The sequence below is a fragment of the Mangifera indica genome, chromosome 4 (genome assembly GCF_011075055.1).
Source record: "Mangifera indica cultivar Alphonso chromosome 4, CATAS_Mindica_2.1, whole genome shotgun sequence".
Classification (NCBI taxonomy): domain Eukaryota; kingdom Viridiplantae; phylum Streptophyta; class Magnoliopsida; order Sapindales; family Anacardiaceae; genus Mangifera; species Mangifera indica.
This window is the reverse complement of record NC_058140.1, coordinates 17,930,902-17,956,575: the sequence shown is the minus strand read 5'-3', so window position 1 is coordinate 17,956,575 and position 25,674 is coordinate 17,930,902. Positions and strand designations below refer to the sequence as shown.

Below are 25,674 nucleotides of genomic sequence, written 5' to 3'. Positions count from 1 at the left end.
TATTACACCATGTAAACATTCCTAAATATTATGATAATGTGTACATTGACAATAAAACAATACAATAATTATACATATTCATTATATAAATTAATTGTAAGTTAAGATTGATGTTAATCTCATTATATAATGGTTTTTTTGTTTTATTTTGTATTTTAAGTATGATATATTATAAATAAATATATCATTATCATTATAATATTATGATAATGTGTGACCTACAATCATTATATAAAGTTTAGTTTTACATTTAATTAAGTTAGACGGTTAAATTATCATATAATTATTTTTGTCAATGCACTAATTATATTAAATAATTTATCCTACAATTATTACTTGTCAAGATATTTATAATTATCAATAAAATTATGTGTATAAATAAGATATATAAATAATAATATATTATTATATAATTAAATATTATTTTATTCTTAATTTAAAATTATTTAATCTTATGGTAACAATAATTTTTTATGAATATAATACTATTATATAGATATAAACTTCAATTTTGTAACCCTCTTTTTTAGGGTTTTCTTTGAGTTTTAAATAAAACCCATGTATTAATCATGTTCGGATGTTGTTGAAATTTACTTTGAAACACTTGATAACCATTGTGTCGTTTTCTCCCTATAGAGAAAAATACAATATATTAATTAAAAAACTTTATTTTATATATATATTTATTTTTTATTATACATATATAATTTAAAATATAAATTATCTTTAATTTTCTATTTATCGTCGATAGGGTTGAATTCGAACTGAATTAAGTTCGAACTCGATTTGATTTATATATAGCAAAGCTCGAATTCAAGCTCGTAAAAGTCAAGCTTGAACTTGGCTCAACTCGCTTCGAACTCGAGTTTTTAACTATTTCATTATTAAAATAACGTCGTTTTAATATATATTGATCAAAATGACGTCGTTTTATATTAAAATTTTTAATTGAAAATTTTGACGAATAGTTAAAGTTCGATCTCGATCGAGTTTTTATAGAATTGACTTATTTCAGGTTATTCGAATCAAACTCAAGTTTGAGCTTGAACGGACTTGGTTTAAGTCCAACCCTAATCGTCAAGATGTAAAATAATATATTTGATCAATTGATCAACTTATCCTGTCAAGCTATTTGATCAGTTAGCTAAGTTACCTGATCAATTTTAAATCTTATCTATTTAAAAATAAAATAAAATTGAAATATTGATTATATTTATATAATAAAAAATAATTATATATATATAAATTTAAAAAATAACTATTTTAATAACCACGGTAAAAAAAACCACACTTTTTTTTTTACAGGCATTTGAAACTGATCCGACACATCAGTGACAAGAAAATCAACCGAAGTTCAAACAAATCACCGAGGAAGTGGGGACATTTATCAAATGGAAAACTGTCAGAACTCATCAACTTGTGAACCTTGACCCCTTTCCTTACGTGTCTACAAGTCATTGGCTCCATTCAAGGTAATAACTCATGAACACATTGAATCTAGACTTAGACACAGTTTGTGGTATTCTTAGTAGGCCAAAAGACTTATTGCCACCAAAGGTATTGTGAATAATCAAAATCTTATCATTTAATTTTTTAAAACTTGAATATCTATTTATAAATAAATTTTTATTAAATATTTTTGTTAAGATTAGAGATAAAATCATTATTTACTAATAAATTTAAAAAATTATAATTTTATTATATTTTATTTTTCATATTTAAAATACTTATAATTTTTTTTTAAGAAAAAGTTTAAAAAGTAACAATACCTGTTAAGACTTGTTTCTCTTCTTTCGGTGTCAATTTCTCTTTCTTTGGCTGTTGATCATCTTTCCTCCCCCTTATCTCTTTCTCCGGACTCTTTTTTTTGCGTCTTCGATTAGAGACAAAAACACGTCGCCCTAGTCTCAGATGAAGATTGTCGATTTTTATCTCCAGCCAAAAACAATCAAAGAGGCAACAGAAAGAGACCGGAGGGAGAGATAAGGGGAAGGGAGGATGATCGATAATCAAAGATGGAGAAATCGGTATTGGAGAAAGAGAAATGAATCTTAGAGGGTATTTATCACTTTTCAAACTTTGAGATGAGAAAAAAATATAAGATTTTTAAATATAAGGAGAAAAATATGATAAAACGTTAATTTGTTAGTAAATTATTGTTTTAATCTTAAGTTTAATTGAAGTTTATAATATAAATTTGCTTATGGGTAAATGTTTAGTTTTTAAAAGTTAGAGGGTGGGACTGTGATTTCACTATACTTTGGGTGGGGATAAGTCTTTTGGCCTTATTAGTACAATTTTCGGACACAGTATATACAGTTTTAAAGATTTCATGACCATATTAAAGCTTGGGGTTGGTCCATTTAAGATGGTATTGCCGGACATAAATTTCACATTTTTAATCACAAAAACATGTGATTCTTAAGCATATTTATTTTACTCCATAAAATTCATCTGTGGATTATTTTATAATCTTTACAAGAGAAGATGTTTAAAAATTATTGTGACTGATAATGAAAGACTGATAAATAAAGCAAGTAAAGATTTATCATCCAATTCCTTTGTGAATCCAAAACAAGCGTCACCGAAGGAGAGGACATGCAAATAAAATATGCCCAAAATTGATGTAAAAGGTCTGACCTTTATTACACTTGTTTTGCTACTCCATTTCTTTCTGTAGAAAATGTAAAGATAGAAAGTTTTGTTTCATTTCTGGTTTGGTCTCTCTTTGAGGGGAAACAAAAAAAGAAGGTGGTAAAATTGCAAATATATTTATTTGCAGCTCATTTATTTAGTATTAATAATTTATTATATGCACCTGTTCACGGTTATTATTTTTTTTTTTAAGTTCAGGACGGAGAGAAAAGCGAAGTGATGAAAACCTAATTTGACGTTTTACTCCTCTGTGAAAAATGAGAAAGAAGTTGGTGTATTTTTCTTTCTTGTTGATATCTCTATCTAAACGTTGTTTTCTTTGTCAGATATTTAACGAGTATTGCGGATTCCAGTGTATGAGTGAGCAAGTTGTTGGGTTTGTGAATGGGCCTTTTTCAATCCCAGCTGTCTCTATTTGTAGCAAGTAGTTGTTGGGGGATGGGACCAATTGACCATTTCACAACCTCTTTGTAACATTTCATTATAACCCATCAAAATCAACTATAATTTCTATGTCTACCCTTGTAAATTTTCAACTTTTGAAGGTTATCTGTTCAACCCCATTTTTTGTTTGTTTTCAAGTTTTTATTGGTTTTATCTTGTTTCTGGACACTCCTAAACTTTTTTCTTATTTGTTCTTATTTAGGCCTAATTTCACTTTTTTGAAAAGTTTTTTTCTTTTAACTTTTGGGTATTTGTGTATACATGTAAAGTTGCAGTGAAAAATTAAAGATGAAGACTTCTTAGTGGAATTAAACTTTTTATATGTTTGTTTAAAATTTTCAGAGATGCAAGGGAGAGATGTTGGAGTTGGATTTTGCACAGTAAGTTTGGTTTTTCACACTCCTGTTTGAAATAGTAGTTTTTTTAGTGTTGGTTTGTGTGTCAGAATCTTGATAGTGCTAGTACTTTGAGTTGTTGGTGGTAATATTTCATTTCGAGCATTTTGTACAGTTTGTTTAATAACTATTTAAGGGATTGAATAGTAAAAAAAACAGAAAAAGAAACAGAAGTGATTCCAGGGTGCAGAGCTATTCCATCTATCAGATGATTAAAAATGAAGTTATAAGCAGGTGGGTATTTTCATTCTGTGGTTGAAACCTAGGTGCTAAATGGTGGGTTTTATTGTTATGTTTGTTTTAGGCTAACAATAGATGGTTAACTTTTGTAAATGTGGCTTTCTAAATTTGGTTAGAATCCAAAATTTCAAGTGCTGGTTTTGATTCCACGGTTTTTGATATTAACAGTTTTCTTTTCCTTTTGAAATTGATTTTCTCAATAACATTGGCTCTTTAACAGTCTCTGCCTTTTTTTTCCAATTAGCATTTTTTCCTTGGATTCATTTATGATATTTGATTTGAATTTTTGTTTAATTTGGATTTCAGGATATGAAATTAGCTCTGTTATTGAGCTCATGTGGCTTTGGATTGGAAGTGTGAATTTTATGTGGCTTTTGGTGTCATAATTGAGTAGTGCATATGTAATTAATTTTGATACTACTGTCTGGTTAATTGGCAGAAGAAAACAAAGAATGAAGGTTACTGCAAACAGTGCTGTAAAAATTTAAGCTTTAAAAGCAGCGTGTGTTAAAATTTGTAATATTTCTGTGAGCGTACACTGTTAAAACTGTTCTCATCAACTAGAGCTTTTGGTTAAATGGTTTTTTTGGTAGGTGCAGATGAATCATAAACTTGGTTTTTCTTCTGTGTTTGGTTTCTCCATTGTATCTTTCATACCTTTCACTTCCAAACCTTAATTACGATTCTGTAGAATTCACGGTTGCCCTTATATTTGTACTGTTTAAACTTCCATTTACTGCACTATGATTTTATGGCTTTTAGATATTTCTCATGTTTTAACTGAAATTTGTTGCCTTTTCATTCATCGATAGGTCAGCAGTTCACAAGAGTCCAAATTTTGAATTGTGGAGCAAATCACCATTGAATTCTTCACATTCTCCACCGGTGTGTTTTGATTTTTATTGGAGCTGACCTGTGTTTGACCTTCCTTGGCCTTCGTGGGTTTCCTTTTGTCTCTTCTTGCTAGCTCTATACCTTGACACTTCTTGCTTCCCTCAAATTTGTCTTTTTAACTCAGCTATCAGTTTGGTTGTTAGTGATATTTGCTACTGAAATAATTTCGATTTATTTCTTAATACCAAAATCCAGTGGTTTGAGGTGGGCTGTAAAGTACCGTAATTTTTAGGGAAGGTTGGTTGTTGTTCTTTGGCTTTTCTTGTGGGTTTTATTTTGGGTAGCGGATTTAAACTAGTCTAGATGACAGTGGATGAAGTAGGCAGTAGCTCTGTATGGACTAAAGAGCAGGATAAAGCTTTTGAGAATGCTTTAGCAACTTATCCTGAAGATGCTTCTGACCGATGGGAGAAAATTGTATCTGATATACCTGGGAAAACACTAGATGAGATTAAACATCACTATGAGCTTTTGGTGGATGATGTTAACGACATTGAATCTGGATGTGTTCCTGTGCCTAGCTATAATTCATCATCTGATGGATCTACAGGCCATGGTGGTGATGAAGGAACTGGAAAGAAAGGTAGCCACTATGGGCATTATAACAATGAGTCCAACCACGGAAGCAAGTCTTCAAGGTCAGATCAGGAACGCCGTAAAGGGATTGCTTGGACAGAGGATGAGCACAGGTTAATTTTAATTGTTCATGTATTATTATTTTTTCCTCTGCATAGCTTCATAGTTTGCACCTGCAAATTATTTTATTACAATGGGGATTGGTTTCTATTTTTTACTTTTGTGTGTAGCATCTTCATACTGCTGCCAATATTAGTGTCAATTGAGATTTAGTTTTTATCGGACCGTTTAGAATCCTGTACCCTGACTTTTTAGTAGAGTCCTTACCTTGCTTCCATAGTCTTGATTTTGATAAGTTACCATATACTGGAGCTAATGTTCTCAGGTAGTTATTGTTAATTAAGATGTAGGAAGCTTTGACTTTTTGAATAGCTTCCATATCTATTTGGTTGTTGCTATATATATTCTATAGTAATGAGACAGTTTATCAATATATTGTAAACTAGGAATCTTGATGATGAATATGTGGAAGAGAACTCTCATTTCATATTATTGATATGTTTTTTATTAAATTTCTTAGAGGTTTTTCTTCTCATGATTATCTTTTAAACATTGTAGTTAAAGAATTAGATGTGAAAATTTTTTCAACTAGAATTGGAGAGAACCCAAGTATAAACAACTAAAGATGCTTTTTTGGGTGAATACTGAATTGTACCTGTGCTTATATTTAGGGATTAGGAACATGATAGGTCTAGATTTTGGAGTTGCATGGGATGAACTGAATAGGAGTTAAAGGACTACCTATGAAAAATAATATTGACCGATATAAAATAAACATTAGAGTGACATAATACAATATGCTTCTGTAGAATCAAATAGATAGACTTTTATAGTTAATTCACTTGATGGGTAAGGGTCATAAAACTATGAACATGGTGATGGAAGTGCAAGAACAATGGATTAAGTATTATTTTGCAAGGGCTTATCCTTTGGAGCTTAAGAATCGGATATCATCCTTTGCTTCTTTGAAACAGTTTTATATTTTTCCTTTATTGTAGGCAACTTTTTGGTTTCTACTGTTATTTTTTTCTTTTGCTTTTTGTTCCAAATGTTAGTTTGGGATAATATTTGGCAATCTCTTGTGTCACTTTTTTGACAATTGTGGTTGTATAAGCAACCATCATTTTAGCCTTCCTTATGCTTGTATATGTTAGGAATCCAGTGATGAATCGATTTTCAACCTAAGCAAACCAAATAATTGACAAATGAAACCAAAAAGAAAATTGGAATATATGTTGAATGTGGTTGTGATTACAAGAGTGGTGAGTCTCTCTTGTACATGAATCAGAAAACCAAAACAACCCACTTTCAATTATTCGAGAGGCCAAAATATCTCCACAACTTTGCCAAAAAAATCCTTATTCTTCTCTCAGTCTCTGATTCCCATTTTATCCTCTTTCTCCTCTAATTACCCAACCATGTCTATTTCCGTTTTCCTAGTGGTCTTGATGTCCTTTTCTTGTTTGCTTTTGCTTTGTGCCACTATTGTAACACAATCCTAACATTAGCCACCCCTTTTAAATCCACCTTGTCCTCAAGGTGGGGAAACTCATAATTTTTTTTTAACAAACATATATAAAAGATAAATAACAATATATAATCGGCAAATTGTATTTTAAGTATATTGTCTTGTGCTTGTGGCTTCAAATTCCTTTTCTTCGGTATGCCTGAGTTCCCCTTTACATTCCTTTTCTTCATTGCTCATTAACAACACTTGCAATTGTCGAAATCGACAATGGTTCCATACTTTTTGTCGCATCGAAAACATGTTCTTCCTTGTCTTGTCTAAGGAGGTGGCATTGCTTCTCTTCTCTACGATGATCTGCCAACGATGACACTTGCTCCAGAGGTGATTCTCCTTTGTTGTCTCTTATCCTTAATTCCCTCAAATAATCTTTTATGTTTTACACTACTTCCAGATTAACTGATCTCCCATCCGTTGCTTACTCGCCTTTTCACTAATTCTAGCTTGTTTTCTACTCCTGCAATTCTCCCTTCCATCTTGGTTACAAGTATGCCTGATTCTTGGCTCTAATACGATATTTGTTAGGAACCTGATGATGAATCAATTCTCAACCCAAGCAAACCCAATAATTGACAAAAGAAACCAAAAAGAAAGTTGCAAATTTATGTTGAATATGGCTGTGATTATGCTAAAATTTCAAATGCAAGGTATGAGATTTAAATTTTACATTTGAAAGTATGAACTTCTAGTATGAGATTTATTGCTTTAGTTTCTCCAATCGCAATAGATGGTTTTTAAGGTATGATTCTCTTAAGGTATGATTCTCTTAAAGATTCTCTTAAAGTTCATACCATTTGATATCAAAGTTGCTATCACGTCTTTCAGTTATAATTGTACAACGCTATTGGTGATATTGACAGTGTAGTGTTCACCCAAGGCTAGTGGGAAGCTAGTGTCGGGGTTGTAGAGTATAGTGGTATGTTAAAATCCCAACTGCAAAGTATGAGACTTGGATCTTATATTGGAAAGTATGAGTTTCTAGTGTATGGTTAGAGTCCTTAATCGTAATAACTAGTTTTTGAAGTGTAATTCTTTTAAGATTTATATCAGATTACAAGAGTGATAAGTCTCTCTTGTACAAAAATCAAAAAGACGAACCACCTCACTTTCAAGAGGCTGAAATCTCTTCAGAATTGCTTAGCTTTTGAGAGGTTAGACACTCTCCCTAATCAGTTGGAGCTGCCCAGAACTTTTCCAGAATAATCATCCTCCTCCTCTCAGTCTCCAATTCCCCTTTTATCCTCTTTCTCCTCTACCTACCCAGCCAGGTGTATTTCCTTTTTCCAACTGGTCTTGATGTCCTTTTCTTGTCTTCTTTTGCTTTGTGCCACTATGCCAACAACTGAATATTCATTTACTATATCTTAGGAACTATCTATCTCGCTGTTTTACCATCTAAAAGCAACTGAACTAAAGCCTTTAATTGTGTTGTAACAAATTGGCTAGGTTATGTCAGAGTCAACATCTTATAGGAAAGTATATATATACATAAAACCAGGATAAAGCTGCTCAAGTGCTCAGTGCTCTAGGGCCCATGATACCTGCATTATAGTATATAAGCTAGTGATTTTTCTAATGGTAATGTATCTTTTCACTGCTGATATATTCTTGGCTGAAAGCAGTCTTTATTATCAGAGAATTTAATGAATCACTCTGATTTGTATGGAAAGTATGACACTAGATCAAACACATAAAATTACTCTGATATTGCCATAGCATAAGATTTGGAAATGGTTGAATTAGTTGAATAAGAGGACCATTACGTCCATAACCTTGGGTCAAGTTATATGCTAATGTCTGTAATGTGCTGATATGAAGTGGCAAGCATTATTGATAACAGTTCTAAATTAACATATATTTATATGGTAGACCAATGAAAAGAATAATAGATGGTGAAAGCCTGCACCTGGATTGTGCGAAATGAGAATTCCTTAAACTGATAAGTTGAGTTGAGCTTGGCATTATAGATTTATCCTCTTTGTGTGGGTATCTTTCTTATATGAGATTGTGTAATCCATAAGTAGAAGGTCTGGCAGTAAGTTGTGAATCAATATTCATTGTTGGAAGATTTTGGCCCATCTAGTTTGTAAAAGGCTGATTGTAAATTATTTGAGCCATTGAAAAAAGACCACATGGATGTAAGCAAAGGGCCAACTTATTCAATGTTGTAACTAAGGCCACGTGTTCTATTTTATAACTGAATCAATTGAATGCAGGGATTTAAAAGCAGAAATTTTGGATTCATCTAGCTATACCATGTTGAGTTATCAATCTTAAGCTAATTGCTATGTGTCTTTTTCATCAATCAGTTATTTTTTCAGAGCTGTAGTCGGTTTTTATCCTTTTAGTTGTACCCTTGTGGTTTGAATCTTGAACTTGAATTTTTTGCTCGTCGTTTGTCAGTTGTAAAAATTAATGTTTAACACTAGTTGTCACTTTAGCATTTTGAACTTGAATTTTTCCTTGTCGTTAACCAGTTATTCATGTTTAATGCTAGTTTTTATTTAGCAGTCATGTCTCTATGAAGAATATGTTAGCCTATGTATGTCATGGTGGTGTTTTTCTGTATTACAGATTGCTTCAGTTGAGTAAACTCCGTCAAAAAGATTGTCTTGATAAGTTGCCTATATTTTTCTCTTACGAAAAAAAGTAGCTTAAAGTTTTCAGTTAGGTTGTCTAGTCAGATTGATTAATCTGATTTTGAGTTTCATTTCTTTGAAATGGTAAATTACTTGAAGAGAAAAGGTCTTGGGACTCTTCGTTAGCCTTTATAAAGTTAAACCTATTAACTTGGTGGTGTCGATGGAATACTTCTATTGAACAACTTTAGCAGTTGCCTTACAGAATGAATGTGGTAATTCATGGTAAACCATAGATGATAGATTGATGAATACAGAAGCAAATTTGTACTCTGAAATCATTAAAGGTTTGCATCATGGCTAGTACTGCCTAGATAGTTTGACAACAGAAATAATCTTGTATGCAGAGGTGCAATAATTTCATGTAGAAATGTGAGGAAAGAATGTTAACTGCCATTGGAGTTAGTAAAAATAATGAGAAGTGAATATTTTCTGTGAAGAGTTCTATGATCTATCTAATTGTTCATATTCATTATCCAACTTTTTAATGTGCTTTGCATAACACATATTAGAATGTTGGTGGTGGTGGTAATGAAGAACTTTTGATTTCACTGCTGTATAATCAAGGCAAAATAGAATTAGCAAAAGTATAAATGGCTGTTATGATGGCATGACCAATTAGTGACTCAGAAGTAAGGATGAAAATTAAGGTGAATGCTACTGGAATTAAAAAAAGTAAACATGGTGCCGCTTGAATTGTTCCTCAGCCAGCACATGTTCTGTATGTTATCCTTGTTCAATTGTTGATGTGCACATATTATGATTTCACTGGTAAGCTCTAATTCTTTCTTTGTTCAACAAACAGGTTATTTCTTCTTGGTTTGGACAAATATGGTAAAGGTGACTGGCGGAGTATATCTCGCAATTTTGTGGTTACCAGAACACCTACACAAGTGGCTAGCCATGCACAAAAATACTTCATCCGTTTGAACTCAATGAACAAAGATAGGAGGCGATCGAGCATTCATGATATCACCAGTGTTAGCAATGGAGACATTTCTGCAGCACAAGGACCAATCACAGGTCAAACTAATGGTTCGGGTGCAGGAGCTTCCTCTGGCAAATCAGCCAAACAGCAACCCCAACATCCAGCTGGGCCTCCAGCTGTTGGCATTTACAGTACTCCTACTATAGGTCAACCAATAGGAGGACCCCTTGTCTCAGCTGTTGGCACCCCGGTGAATCTTCCTGCTCCAGTACACATGGCATATGTTGTTAGAGCTCCAGTGCCCGGAGCAGTGGTTCCAGGTGCACCAATGAACGTTGGTGCTATGCCATATCCGATGCCCCCCACATCTGCTCATAGGTGATGTGTATTAGCTGTAAAATTTACAAAAGGAGAAGACTACTTTGCTTATGCTAATGTTTAGATAGTGGGTTCTCCATCTAAATTAGCCTGAATAAGGTTGCTTATTTGCAAGCACAATTTGTCACTATCATTTGTTTAAATTTTCAATAAGCCATAGGGAGAGAAATACATGCAATCTGTATAGGTGACTTTTTTAAATGGGATGCATTATGGATAGGAATAGTGTTCTAGCATCTTGTCTTGAAATCATTAAATTATTAGTTGTAGTAAGTAGTTTTTTGTGGCAGAATCTGTAAAAAATCCATTCTATATTACTATTTTGAGTAGCTTATCTGAGCACATGTTGTGCCTGGCTTTGCCATAAATATTCACATTACTGCTCTTGAATTGCTTTGTATAATAGGTGGGCTTGAGACGGCTAACTGCATCAGTTTCTCGTTCTTCCTAGAATGCCATTGAAATGTAAGTTTAGTTTTTCCAAGAAAAAAAATTGGGTATCTAAAAATATCTATATAAAAAAGTTTGTTCAGCGTTGTAAATCAACTCAACTGTTGATGCTGTTAAAAAAAATCAAATGTAACATAAAATTGAAACAAAATTTTTATGCCCAGAGCGGGTTTTTAATAGGTTCCCAACCCGAACATATAAGAACTTTCTGAATTTAGTAAAATACGCAAATTTTGATTTATGACAGGAGTCCAGAAATGACTTCAACGCCTTCATCAATTCTCTTTCTTACTAGAAAAAAACATCTTCATACACACTAAGAATCACATTCACACTTCCCTAAATACCTCTCAGCATACTTCAAATTCACCGATTTGGACTGCCACTGAGATAGCTGACTCTGTCAATGGCAAATTACTCAAAAGGTGTCCTCCAGGCATCATTTGTACGGACACCAGAGCCTTACAACCTAACACAAACCAGTGGTTTTTTGCCATCACAGGCCAACACTTTGATGCTCATGACTTCATTTCTCCCCAGTTGTATGGTAAAGGCTGTGTTGGCGTCATTGGGAACCGTGTATGCGAGGGCTGGGACAAGGGTTTTATTCGAATTGAAGGGAATGGCAATATTAACACTGTTGATTCATTGATAAATATGGCTTCTTATGCAAGAAATAAGTGGTTTAATGGTGTTTTAGTTGGGGTTACCGGGAGTGTAGGAAAAAGTACAACTAAGAGTATGATAGCTTTCGTTCTTGAGAGTTTAGGAGTTAATGTCTTCAAAAGTTATGTGAATTGGAATAACAGAGTTGGTGTTGCTTTAAGTTTGATTGGGATGTTTAGGAATGTTGATATTGCCGTTTTGGAGATGGGAATGAGTAAAAAGGGGGAGATATTGGAGCTAGCAAGGATGACAAGACCAGACATAAGGATGGTTTTGAATGTGGGTGCTTCGCATTTTGGAGAGTTTGGGGAGTTTAGAGGAGGTAGCAATGGCCAAAGGTGAGATATTTAGGGAAGCCAAGTTGGGGGATGTCTATGTATTGAATGCTGATGATCCTCTTGTTTCAGCCCTTCCAGTGCCCCATGGTGTTAGGAAGATATGTTACAATTCTTGGCTCTCATTTGCTTTTTAAGAATTTCCCCCTGATTTTAGGTTTTTGAGTTGTTCGGAATTAGTGAAAATTGAATTGGATTTAATAAGACACGTTTCTTAGAGTCTCGGGAATACTCTTTGTTTGAGTTCTTGTTAAATGTTAATGTTTTAGGCTGCAAAATCTACTGAGAAATAGAAAGGTTCGGGGGATGGAAAGCGCTTAAGCTATTTTTACAATTGGACCTTGAACATCACAATTTTTCTGAGATGCTTTTGATGAATCAATATATCATTGACAAAAATGTACTGTAACATAGAATATTCTTAAATTCTATAACAACAAGAACTCATATATTAGATTTATTTCACCCAATGTGGCATCCTTGTTCATACTGATATTGCTTTTTCAGTTACTTTGGTTTACATTAATGTGAATAAGTTTTGTATTAGGTTTATTAAATAGTAAACATTGTCTGTTTTGGGTTTATTAGGTGTTGTTTGGCCAGAGAATGGGGTGTGATGTTCGTTTGGTTGCAGCTGAAACTGCAGATGAAGGTCTTGGAGTTCGAGTTGTTTTGGACAAAGAGAAAGAGATGTAAGTTCTTAATAGCATCTCTCTGAATTAGTAAATAATCTGAAATTTTCTAATTCATAGGAGCTAGAAAATTTACACCTTCATCTATTTTATATTATTTGGGATGAACCGTGAGTGATAAGTTCTTTCTTTGAACCTTTTGGCAGTTGAATAACTTTGTACACATTTGAATGAGAAGTACTACTTGGATTTGCAGAATATGTAGAATATAAGATCAAATCCTGTTGATTAGTATGTAAAAAGTTAATGTTTTCCATGGAACTTTTTTTGAAGCTCAACCATTAGATGTTCATCATAATCTAACAAGAAATTTAAAAGTTTTGAGTAAAATTCCAACATTTTGAAATTCTTGGATTCTTGCTTATCGATAATCTCCATGACTATTATTGCTAATATCTATGAATACTCTAAATTATCTCAATTTCTGTGATCTTTTATTGATGTTATAATTACTAAATTTGTTTTTTGAAATTTGTATGAACTAAATTCAAGATTTCTTTCCTTTATCTATACATTAATTGCTTTCATGACTTCTGATTTCTTAAAAATTTTTGGGGACAAAACATTATTGAACTTTTTGGTTCATAATGTATGGTCCACAAATGTTATAAAGCTCTTGCAACAAACATGGCTTGGTGTCCTGTCCATAATGTACATTGGGATTTTCATCATCTTCTGTTGGTGATAGTTTGTCTTTGCCATACTTGTAATTTACACTGCTTATGCCTACAATAATAATGGCAAGGTGGGGAGTTGTTCATGGTGAAATTTGTGATTCCTAGTCCAGGTCTGCATTTGGCCCTCGATGCATGTGCAGCAGCAGTGGCAACTCTCTTTGGGCTTTCTCTTGCTGAAGTTGGAAAATCTTTTTCGAAATTTGTTCCTGTGCACGAGGTCAGAGCTTCAAGTTGCCAGTAATGGCATCAAGATAGTCAATGATGCTTACAATGCCAATCCCATGAGCACCAGAGCTGCCATTGACTTGCTAAAAAGTATTGCTTGTGATGGTAAAAGAGTCGCTGTTTTAGGCGACAAGTTGGAACTTGGCTCAATCAAGACAGAGTCTCATGAGGAAATATTAAGTTACTGTTGTGATTCCAATATTGATTTAGTTGGCCTTGCAACAGATTTCTTACAGCAGCAAAGAATATGAATCTAAATAGAGTCAAAAAAATTGTACATACCAATGATGCTGAAGTCCTTGCGCAGAAAATTGTGAAGAGATTAAAATTTAATGATGTTATTCTGATGAAAGGTAGTCGTGCAATGCAGATGGAAAAAGTGGTCGATGCAGTTAATGAAATGGATATATACATTCCACCACAAGAGTTATGAGAAGGGCTTTGAAACTTCATTTAGGTCTGGCTCTTTCCTGTTTTTGTTACTAACATTTCATTGGCATGATAGTTCTCTGGGTTGGCTCTGACCAGAACAGGGTCACCTTGTGAGAAATTTTTTTTCTTATTCATATAAGAAACATGTTCTAAAATTTTGTGTAGCTTTTATTTTATGGTTCACACTCAAATCTTTATAAGTTTTCTCTATCTTTGCTGATGACTTTTGTTAGAGCCCAGAACATAGTGATTGGAATTGGTTAATTATAATTGTTTTTATGCATTGGACCATGTTTGACCTGTAGGATTATCTATCACGAAGTTATGTTTACTGCAAGAATTCCCTTATTAATTTTACCTAACAAATAATTAAGACATCAATTTTTTTTCTTCTGGATAATTTACGTTTGCTTGTACATAACACTGCTCTGTTTTCGCTGTTGCCATATTTGCAACTATTGACCGAATCTGTGTATCTTTTATCTGTATGGGCATAGGTATATGTGCATTGCGCCTTGTCCGTGGAAACAAAACAACATTGTACTTGTTCTACCTATTAATGATGTTGGTAGATGTCGAAGCTGACAGTAAATATTAAAGATCACACCATTATTTCTCTGGGTTGCTTGACCTTGGTTCGGGTTAGCTTGCCTTTGAATGTAGTAAGTGCGAAATTTTGAGTGGCTCGAAACTGTAAGGAGTGCTATATCCCATTTACTATAACAAATATTGAGAAAGTCAAGTATGTCAGTTACTTCGTCAAGGGAGACATTAAAGTGTGGCGGAGGATGACCACAAAGATGCATGAGGTGGCAAACATGAGCTGGATATAATTCAGACTACTATTTGATGTTGTAACACCCCTCTGCAGATGAATACTCTCTGAAGAGAATATTCATCTGAAGAGACATAAAGAGTTGGATTCCATAGTCTCGATCAAGGCAGAGTAGTGTTGTTGATGGAATATTGTTGACTTGAAGAATTAGATTCTGTAGTCTGGTTTCAGGGTAGAGTACTAGTGTTGATGGAATAATATTGAAGAAACATTTATTTGTCTAAAGAGAAAGATTTTTAAAAGTTGTCCAAAGTTAATGGGTTGAATTGTAAACATGACAATATGAAATTAAAAAAAGGAGATTTTAAACTTAAATACAACATTTGTGGAGGCCCAATAGCACTTGACAATATACAAAGACGACATTGTTATTTTTGCCAGGTCACCAACCACAAACACAGACATAGACACGAACATAACCCAACTTGGACACATTAAATAGGACACACTACATTTTTCGGACACAATAGCTGCAAAAGTATCCCCATCTTGAACTACCTCCCCAATGAGAAAAAGGTATCTGTGTATAGACATAGCCCAGTTTCCCTTTGCAAACTCAGATTTGCAGTACTTCTTCTAAGCACTTTACTTCGGATGTTGAAGAAATTCAACTCTTGCTGAATTCTAATCACAATTTCATCATTTTGCTGCCCCAGCACAAAGATTTGTATCGGCTCATTGTAAAATCCTTCCAGTTTTGTTAAATCAATAGTGCAATGTTTCTCCCATATCTTCTTCATTGGATCCTTCAAAATCCATATATGAGTGACTGGAGGATGTGCAAAAGTGTCCATCAAACACAACCGCCCTTGCACTTCAGCCAAAAACATGTCATTGCCTTCAACATGTGAATTCACATGGGGATGAGGAACAAAGGCAAATGTTTCTGTTTTCAAATCGAGTGAGACGATTAGTTCTTTCAGTTCAGGGTGACATCCCTCCCATACCATCCAGTAGAACTTGTTGTTTGCCATTACTCCCCAACCGCGAACGATGAAAGGGCATTGTGCCTCGATTTGTTTCCATGAAGAGCTTCTGTTGCCGTCTGACACAGTGAAAATCTCACATTTGATTGAGTATGCAAATTCATTTTCATTTTCATCATACAAATGAACAAGCTTGTATTCATTTGTGGATGGTATATAGCCAAATCCTCCATCGATTCCCTTGCAGGTTGAACGCTTTGGCTTGGGAAGTTTTATAGCCTTTTTCATGGCGGGATTGAAAATGTAGAAATTCCCTTTATTGACAAGACATATCAGGCCATGGCCGGAGGGTATCAGGTGAATATAACCACCAACAAAGCCCATAGTTCGAAATTGGAGGTCTCCCTCCAAGCTTGCTGAGAAGAAGCTAACGATTTGCTGCCTAGGCCTGTCGTCATCATCATCATGTGAAGTTTGATTAAGTAAGAGCAACTGACGATTGCTCATTGATCTCTCCAGGTGTAACCTTAAGAAATGAGGATTAGAGATAGTGTTCAACCACTCTTTGCATACACACTTGCAGATGCATAAAACTCTCACAGGGAGTCTAGAAAATATGTTGAGCTTGAGTTCATGATGAAGGTTAGACATCTCTATCTTGGTTCTCAACTTACTCATCGTATAACAATCTGCAAATTTACAAGCAAGAAATAAATGTATACGCATATGAAGCAAATTTTAACTGAATAGATATATTTGAAATAAAGACAAAAAAGTGAAACAGAAATAATAAATAATCAAATAATTACAATCATAGTATAATTGGTAAGTATAAGTTGATATTATAAAGAAAATAAAAAGAAACAATATTATATAACAGTATTTTAATTATGTATTTTTAATTGGTTGAGGGCATTGAAGCTTTGGTTTTAGATTAATGTATCTATTTATCTTTAGGTTTTCGTGAGGTTTCTAAATCCCACTTTTGTATAAAGAAATATATAAGACTCTTCTTCGTTTGAACACAACGTAAATTTTTTTTATATTGCTTCGAATAATAAAAAAATAAGAATACATCTATTAAGAAAAAAAATCGGAGTGAAAAAACTGATTCACACAAATTTGTTATGCATTAATGCAACATGTAAATGATACAATACATGATGCCAACCAACACTATACAATTTAAATGCATCACAGTAGAAAAACAATCTAACCCTAATTTAATTCAGAGAAATATACAAAAAAAAACAAGAAGAAGGAGAAGAAGAAGAAGATCAACTTGTTTAAGATTATACACCTGCCTAGCAATATTTAAATATTAAACTAGAACTGGAAATTGCACGCACCTTATCTTTGAATACTGAATTTCCAGAGAGGAAATATAGAAATGGAGAGCTCTTAGAGAGATATAATTAGAGTTACAGTAAGTGCCTGGAGGACAGAGGGGTATGAAAAGTAAAATGGAACCAGAACTGAAATGCAGTGTGAGTGTTATATAATGGAAAAAGACAGGGAATCTAGCTAAAATTTCACTGTCTTATCGCATGTCTGCCAAGTAATCTACTACAGTACAAAGAGTTAGTTTTTTCGATATGAATGTGAATTATAGATAGTAAGACAAAATAATATAAACATTTTAAAGTTAAATAATGTCATGAAAATACAGCAGATGCAATGTACTGTCACTCTTGTCGGGGAGGTGAATCAGATTCGGAATTGAATCAGTTTTGGCTTACATTAGGTAAGAACAGAAAAAGAAAACCATTTTTAGTCTGGACAATGAGTATTACTTGTTGCAATAAAAGCATGAACAGAAAATGCCTTTCTACCTTCCATATTTAGGTTACAGCAGTTACATTCGAATTAAATCATTCAAAGTAAGGTTTTTATATGTTGAGATGAGTTACATATGACGATCGCAAAGATTAAAAATTTGTCCCATAAAGTTAAGCAGGACGACAAACTAAAATTGTCACAAAAACTTTTATACATTAAGATGAGTCATATGGTTAAGGAGAAAATATTGGAGAGAAACAAACTTAAAGGAGGAGAAAAAAAAAAAACAAAAAATAATTAAATAAGAGAAGAAATTATTGAAAAAAAAGAATAACCGATAAAAAATAATTAGTGAAAAATTATGAGTGAGTTCTTCTATTCGAGTTAAGTTGCCAAATTAGATTTTTATCTCAAGTTGGGCTCATACAAGTCAAATATAAATTCAAATCTAAACTAATCAAGTTCTAATCTAGCCTAATTATATCTATTATTATTATTTATTAATCATTGATTTCAACTAGTCATTAGATATTCAATATATTTGTCACCGCTTCATAATTTAAACGCAGAAGTGCAGAAAAACAATCTGATAGTATTGATGAGATTCATTTAATAAAATGATAGAACAAAGTGTTTGATTTAAAGAAAATATACCTGCCATGCAAGACTGAATCTTGATCTAGAACTGAAACTCAATTTCCAGTGATGAAAAAGAGCGAAACTGAGAGCTAGAGATAAGAGTCCAAGTGATACTATAGTAAAGAGGGTCAGTTTATTTGGTTCTTGGACTTAAGAAGGAAAAGAAAAAAGAACATAATTAAGTTTTGCAAATATATGTATCATTTTCTTAAAACATGTTCTTGTCTTGAGCATTTTTAAGTTTCGAGCTTAATTTATAAATAAAACAGAATCCATGTCATATGATATTTATGGTAAGAAAATTTTACCACAATATAAATTTCCATAAAAGCTCTGAAAAATTAATGTGATATTATCTCGTATACCAAGCCAAATATTATTTTAATTCGTTGAAAGTTGATAAGAATATCATTTGTAAAGTTTTAATATTGTATGTGTACTTGTCGAACAAAATGGGTGCTTAAACGAAGTTATTTAATAATTCAAAATGAATAATACGGCCAATAAAATGATAATGTTATATCGATTTATAGAAAATAATTTTTATAAAAAGTTTTCATATATTATATCACTTATTATTCTTATAATAAAGTTAATTACATACATAAATTAGCCATAGATTATAATATAAAAGTAATTTCTAAACTTTGATATATATCCACTCTTCTTTGATTATATTATTTGGGTATTGTTCAGAGTACTTCACCAAGGATAGTCGTTATTCATAGGAAAGCTAATCAATTATATGATAGTGGCATCCTTCCCACACCATCCAGTAAAACTTCTTGTCCCCCAAAACACCCCAACTTGAAACCATGTTAGGAATGTGTTAACAAACTTATAATTAATTTGTGAGGAATGTGATATCTATGCTAACACAAACAGATACAATGCTGTAACTCAAGGGAATCACTTATTTTCAAAACTCTCAATATGCTGCTAGTCCAACTCACCACGATCTTATTAGAAGAAAAATTCAACAAATCAGGCCTGTGTGTCGCAACTTTTGCGGGAATGACTGATAATGCTTGGTTTTGACAATGGAGCATCTGACCACATCACATCTGATCTAGCAAATTTGGCAATCCATGAGGAATACAAAGGACTAGACCAACTCATTATTGTAGGTAATGGTCAGCTTCTAAAAATTTTGCATACTAGAACAACTTGATTATGTTTCATGTCTTAACAATAAAGTGCTCTAGTTGCAAAAATTGCTGCATGTTCCTCAGATATTATTATTACATTGAAGTTGTTACATGATCAGTTGACATCTATTGAATTAATACTTCAAGGAAAACTTAAAGATGTGCTCTACTATTTAGCGAAAAACTTATCTACTACACTATCTCCAAGAACTCCCTCCATTCATCTAGTATATCCATGTACTTTACAAGCTTCAACTAATTTTGTTTCATGTTAGAAGACATTAACTGATAATATATGATGTTCGAGTTTCATCCTATGTTAACGATAATATTATAAATAAAAATCACTTTCATGATAGACAACCTACAATGATGGCTAATGTGTTCATTCTAAACGCAAATAAGTCAATAGATGTATGACATTGAAGGTTGGGCCACCCACAACTTTCTATATTGAATCTTGTTTTCAAAGATTTAAAAACAAAGATTGATATTCTAGTGAAAAATTATCTTTATGTTAAAAAGGAAAGCACCATTAGCTTTCTTTCTCAAAATCTGAAGCACAATACACAACTCCTTCGGAATTAATGTACCCTAATGTTTGGGGGACTGTCTAACTAGTGAGGGGTATAAGTACTATGAAAGACTCCCCAAGGCGCAACCTTCCACTTGCAGTGGAGTCGATGCAGGATTTAGTTACATTCAATCAACAAATGAATACAAGCTGGTTTCTGTGTATAACATACAAAATGAAGAAGAACTGGAGTACACCATCAAATGTGAGATCATGACTTTATCAGATGGCGGCGCAGTATAAGTTCCAACTCATGGAAACAACTGGAGAATGAGTGCACCGCCATGGTCTTAAGTTGGGGTGTTTTGGTGGACAAGAAGTTTTACTGGATGGTGTGGGAAGGATGCAACCCAACGGTGGATCAATTATTCATCTCATAGGATTCGGGGACAGAAGCATTCAATTTCATTCCTCATCCACATGTGACTTCATATGTGGAAGGAAACAACATGTTTTTAGTGGAACTTCAAGGGCAGCTGTGTTTGGTGGCGACTTTTGGGTATCCTCCAATCACAAATGTGTGGAATCTGAAAGATCCGGTGAAGAAGATATGGGTGAAAGAGTATACCATTGATTTAACTTAGTTGAAGAGTATCCTCTCATCATCAAATCCTTCCAACTTATTTAAATCAATGGTTTACTCATTCACCCATTTCTTCTTCACCGAATCTTTCAGATTCCACACATTTGTGATTGGGGGAAACCCAAAAGTGTCCACCAAACACAGCTGCCCTTGAATTTCCACTAAAAACATGTCGTTTCCTTCCACATATGAAATATCCTGTGAGATGAAAAATTGATCCACTGTTTGGTTGTATCCTTCCCACACCATCCAGTAAAACTTCTTGTCCCAAAAACGCCCCAACTAGAAACCATGGCGGGGCAATCATTCTCGAGTTGTTTCCATGAGTTAGAACTTACTGCGCCGCCATCTGATAAAGTCATGATCTCACATCTTCATTTTGAATGTTATACATATAAACCACCTTGTATTCATTTGCTGATTGAATGTAGCCAAATCCTACATCGAGTCCACCGCAAGTGGAGGTTGCGCCTTGGGGAGTCTTGCAACCTTCTTCATGCTGGAATTGAAAGCATAGAAAATCCCTCTATTAACGAGACATGTAAATGTAGCCCCCGATAAGTCCACGAGCGCTGAATTGCATTACACCCTCTATGTTTATGGTGAAGAGGCGAGCAACATGTCTCTGATTGTCTTCCTCGTCATCATGATCAACGAATTGATCAAGAAATAGCAATTGACCGTATAAATGAGCTCGCTCAACCTGTATTTGTAAGAAAGAGGGATTAGTTAATATGTCCAAACCCTGCCTACATTTGTCGTTAATCGTCACAAGACGTCTTGAAAATATGTTAAACTTGTGCTCACGCGGGATGCTTGCCATCTTTACCTTTCTCAACTTATCATTCGGATTTGGGACAAATAATGGGATGAGAGAGGACTATCCTTCCTTGTTTTTTCTGTATGATAAGAAAGCAAATAGATGAACATGGAATGAGCAGTTCATAAGCATAATAGATAAATAAAACCTAAATAATGTTAGCGTACAAGATAAATCAATCATTATACATTTGAATTTGTTTTAACAAGTGGGATATTTTTACATATTTAGTATAGTATTACATTCACCCCTACTAGGAGTAAGCATTCTCATCCTTATTATCACTCAAGAGAACATGCAAGATAATTATAATATTATTTGTAACATTCTAATCAATTTCTTCAACTCACCTTTAAATTATTATCCGTTTTGAAGAAACAATTCTTTGAACTTTGCAATCCAAACCTTGTATTGATAGTTTAGAAACTTACAAACTATTTAATCTTTTAACATCTTCAAATAATATAAAATCTTATACAAATCCAACATCTCTCTTTTACTGATATGTGATTTGCTTATAAGTATTATAAAAATAATGATAAAAAATGTATATATAATACAAGAAGAAAAATGCATAAAATAAGAGAATATTTAATTTAGTTGTAATTAAAAAAAACAAATCTTAATCTAAAACTTATAATGCCGACCACTTACAATATGATAGTATAGATGAAATTAATTGAAAAAAAGATAGAACAAAATAATAATAAAAATTATGATTTAAAGAAAACATACCTGTGGATCAAAACTAAATTTTGATCTAGAACTGAAACTCAATTTCAAGAGATTAAGAAGAGCGAATTCAGAGATATTGATAAGAGCTTTAGTAACTCAAAAGAAGATGTGAGGCACCTGGCTTCCTATCTAGTCTCATATTTTTTCTTTTAACAATAGAATGCTGATGGTTGAGATTATATAGGGTTAACATGTAATTAAATCCAATTTTTGAAAATGAAGTCCACAACCAAATGAAATAATGAGTTATGAAAAAGACAGGGAATCCAGATGGAAATTGCACTGTCTTAATGCATGTTTGCCAAGTATGATACTACAGTACAAAGAGTCAGTTTATTTGGCAACTAAGCATTCAGTTCATCTGGTTCTTCTTCTGACCTTAAACAGGAAAATAACAAAAAAAATTAACTACAAGTTCTGAAAATTTATTTTGGTATTAATATCTCATATGTAATGCCAGATATTATTTTTAATATGTACTTGTGCACAATTAATGTTGATTATTAATTAATTATTAAAACTATGTAATTTTGAGGGTATAATTGAATATATATTTAGTATATTATTATTTTATTTGATGATTTTGAATTAAAAATAAATTTTTAATAACATATCCAAATGTAAATTAAAAAATATGTTTATAACATTGCTCTTAATACATATAGTTTTTATAAATTTTTATTTCAGTACACAAATTAATATTTATTATTAATATGTATAGTTTTAATGTTTTTAACACCCATATTTAAATTACAGCTTTAATTAACCTTATATTATTAATTGATAAATACCAATTCTATTATGTCTTCAACACCTCAACTCCAACGGCAGGGAAGGAATGAGACATGCACCCAACTTGAAATATGAAACTACTAGTCGTTCAGTAAGAAGAATGTCTTTGTGTAAAGGGATATCCCATTAACAAATTCAAATTCCAACCTCTCTTAAACATTCGATTTCCAACATTGTAGAAGTCTAACCTTTCTTACTCAAACTGAACTGTTAGCAGTGACTGAACCAAAATCTATTGAAGAAGCTGTTGGTAATCCTCTTTGATATAAATCTATGGAGGAAGAATACAATGCATTCATTAAAAAATCAGACCTGGACAGTAATACCAGAAACCCCTAATGTGAATGTTATAGGCCACAAATGAGTTTTTAGATTTAAGCACAATGTAGATGGGACTGTTTAGAAGCTAAATTCCAGGTTGGCAGCAAAGGGTATTCAAACAAATTCTGGAATAGATTACTCTAATACCTTTAGTTTTGTGGTAAAAACAACAATAGTTAGGATAGTTATCACTTTGGTCGTCTCTTTTGGGTGAAAAAATCATCAAGTTGATATAAATAATGCATTCCTAAATGGTGGTTTGCAAAAGGAGGTGTACATAACCCAACCTGAAGGGTTTGAGCGTCCAGGAAAATTATCACATGTATGTAAACTGACCAAGGCATTATACGGCTTGGAACATGCTCCTAGAGCCTGATTTAACAAACTTATAACAACCTTGTTAGCTAGAGGTTTAGATAATTCAGTATATGAAACAAGTGTCTTTGTTTTGCAAAATGAGGATGGGATAGTCTACCTTCTTACTTATGTAGATGATATCCTAATCATTGGTACGAAATTGAAGTATATTCAAGAGTTGATTAGTAACTTGAATCATGAATTCTCACTAAAAGATATAGGGGAATTGACCTATTTCTTAGGTCTTGAAGTTCATAGAACTACAAGGGGTTTGCATCTACCTCAGAAGAAATATGCTACAAATTTGTTGATTAAAAATAATAAGATATATGCTAATCATTGTCCAACTTCTATTGTTGTTAGGGCAAATTTTTTTGCTAGGGATAGTGAACCTTTTTAAGACCTTACCTTTATTTAGGAGTGTAACTGAATCACTCCTCTATTTAACCCTCATCAGACCTGACATAAACTTTACATAAAATAGGCTAAGTCAGTTTCTAAGAGCACCTACTATACTGCAATGACAATCATGCAAAAGACTTCTGCGGTATATATAGGGAATAGTTCAATATGCCTTGTGGTTTAGACCTACAAAGCTCCTAACCTTATGAGCATATAAACATGTTGATTGGGTATGAAATGTTGAATATAGAAAGTCAACCACTGGCTATTGTGTCTATTTAGGGGGTAACCTGGTGCAATGGAATTCCAAGAAATAAAGAGTTGTAGTCTTGTCCTCAATTAAATCAAAATATAGAGTTTTAAGTCAGCTGTCAAAAAAATAAGTATAATTTAGAAGCCTGTTTTCTAAAATGAAAATGATAATTTTTTAGAAGATAATGATATGGTGTGATAATCAAAGTGCAAAATGATCTTGTCTGTAATCTTGCTTTTCATAAGAGAATAAACCATATTGAATTGAATGTACACTTTGTAAGACAACAAATTGCGGCTGAGTTGCTATTAGTTTAGTATATATCCATTGAGTATCAAACAACATATATTCTAAGTAAGTCTCTGTTAGTAGTGAGATTTAATTTGTTCAAAAAAAATTTAAGTGCTGTAGATTTGTCTAAATGTTTTGTTTTGTTTGTTGAGAACAAAGAAGAAGATAACATTGCAGAACAAGTGAGCTATGTAGTGTTTGATGCATCCAATATTATTATGTGCAGCTTAAGCAAAATTAAATGTGGTTGTGTTTTGTATAGAACAACTTTCTGGGTTGAAGCATTGATTTCCTTTTGTGTTGATGCAAGAAAATTGGTGATAGTGAGATTATTGTGAAATGGTGTTATGTAAACTCATGTAAAGGAGAAAGTTTAATAACAACTGATTTTGTAGGGAGGAATAAGAGACGTGTGTTGCAATTAAGCTTAAATTCTCAAGGCAAACTAAAACATAACATATTATAGTTCGAGGGAAGATGTTAAAATGTAAGCTTTAATGGAGAGATAACAGAGTTTAAAGAAAACGTTAGTTAGCTTTTCCTAAAGCGATGCATTCTGGCTTAGTGATTTTCCCTTTATTGCAAAGCAATCAAGAGATTTCCAAAGGGTTCCAGCTTCTCTCTCGATTATCTTTTCACTGCTGCTCTAGCCTGTTCATTCTCATCAGCATCACTTTTGTCACCCTAACAATGTTATTTCTTTCCTTCAACCTAGACTAGCAACTAGCAACTAGCCTTCAAGTTTCTTGTCATCTGGGACTATCCTTTATAAAATACTCTTAAGAATATCTAAATAATGAAATCAAAGTAGAGCCTACATATATCAAGTTGAGATATTACATTTACATGTTAGTTTATAAATTATTATTGTGCAAAGCCTAATTTATATATGCATGTAATAAATTTTATTATAAGAATAATAAGTTATATAATAATGCAAATTTTTTTATACAAATTCTTTAATATAAATTGATATAGCTTTGTTATTTATTTATTTTTTTGGCTGAA

At 32.8% G+C, this 25,674-nt stretch overlaps 3 protein-coding genes and 1 long non-coding RNA gene across 6 annotated transcripts; 2 read left to right on the top strand and 2 right to left on the bottom strand.

The window, feature by feature from the left end:
* The first annotated feature begins 3,259 nt into the window (after positions 1–3,259).
* On the top strand, positions 3,260–11,108 carry LOC123215035 (transcription factor SRM1-like). 3 transcript variants are annotated; one of them, XM_044635074.1, is made up of 3 exons: positions 3,260–3,479; positions 4,547–5,317; positions 10,234–11,108. In XM_044635074.1, the coding sequence occupies exons 2-3, from the start codon at positions 4,932–4,934 to the stop codon at positions 10,736–10,738; spliced, it is 891 nt and encodes a 296-aa protein (XP_044491009.1). In that variant the 5' UTR covers positions 3,260–3,479; positions 4,547–4,931; the 3' UTR covers positions 10,739–11,108. The 3 variants fall into 3 exon arrangements, with proteins under 3 accessions (XP_044491009.1, XP_044491011.1, XP_044491010.1); XM_044635076.1 differs by lacking the exon at positions 3,260–3,479 and adding an exon at positions 3,578–3,728; XM_044635075.1 differs by lacking the exon at positions 3,260–3,479 and adding an exon at positions 4,045–4,323.
* Positions 11,109–11,448: 340 nt separating this feature from the next.
* Positions 11,449–14,445, top strand: LOC123214357 (UDP-N-acetylmuramoyl-tripeptide--D-alanyl-D-alanine ligase-like; the record flags this gene model as incomplete). The annotated part of the gene is given in 6 exon segments (XM_044634102.1): positions 11,449–12,144; positions 12,146–12,284; positions 12,772–12,881; positions 13,631–13,767; positions 13,769–13,998; positions 14,001–14,445. Coding segments are annotated over 6 exon segments (1,524 nt in total), but the record flags the coding sequence as incomplete, so codon positions are not given.
* A 795-nt stretch (positions 14,446–15,240) lies between these two features.
* Positions 15,241–16,654, bottom strand: LOC123215142 (F-box protein DOR-like). The gene has a single exon (XM_044635213.1). The coding sequence runs from the start codon at positions 16,648–16,650 to the stop codon at positions 15,541–15,543; it is 1,110 nt and encodes a 369-aa protein (XP_044491148.1). The 5' UTR covers positions 16,651–16,654; the 3' UTR covers positions 15,241–15,540.
* Positions 16,655–19,973: 3,319 nt separating this feature from the next.
* LOC123215103 lies at positions 19,974–22,384 on the bottom strand. Its single transcript, XR_006501952.1, has 3 exons — positions 22,251–22,384; positions 21,525–21,594; positions 19,974–21,398 (listed from the first exon to the last, which is right to left on the bottom strand). It is a non-coding gene; the product is annotated as an uncharacterized LOC123215103 (long non-coding RNA).
* Between the last annotated feature and the right edge of the window lie 3,290 nt (positions 22,385–25,674).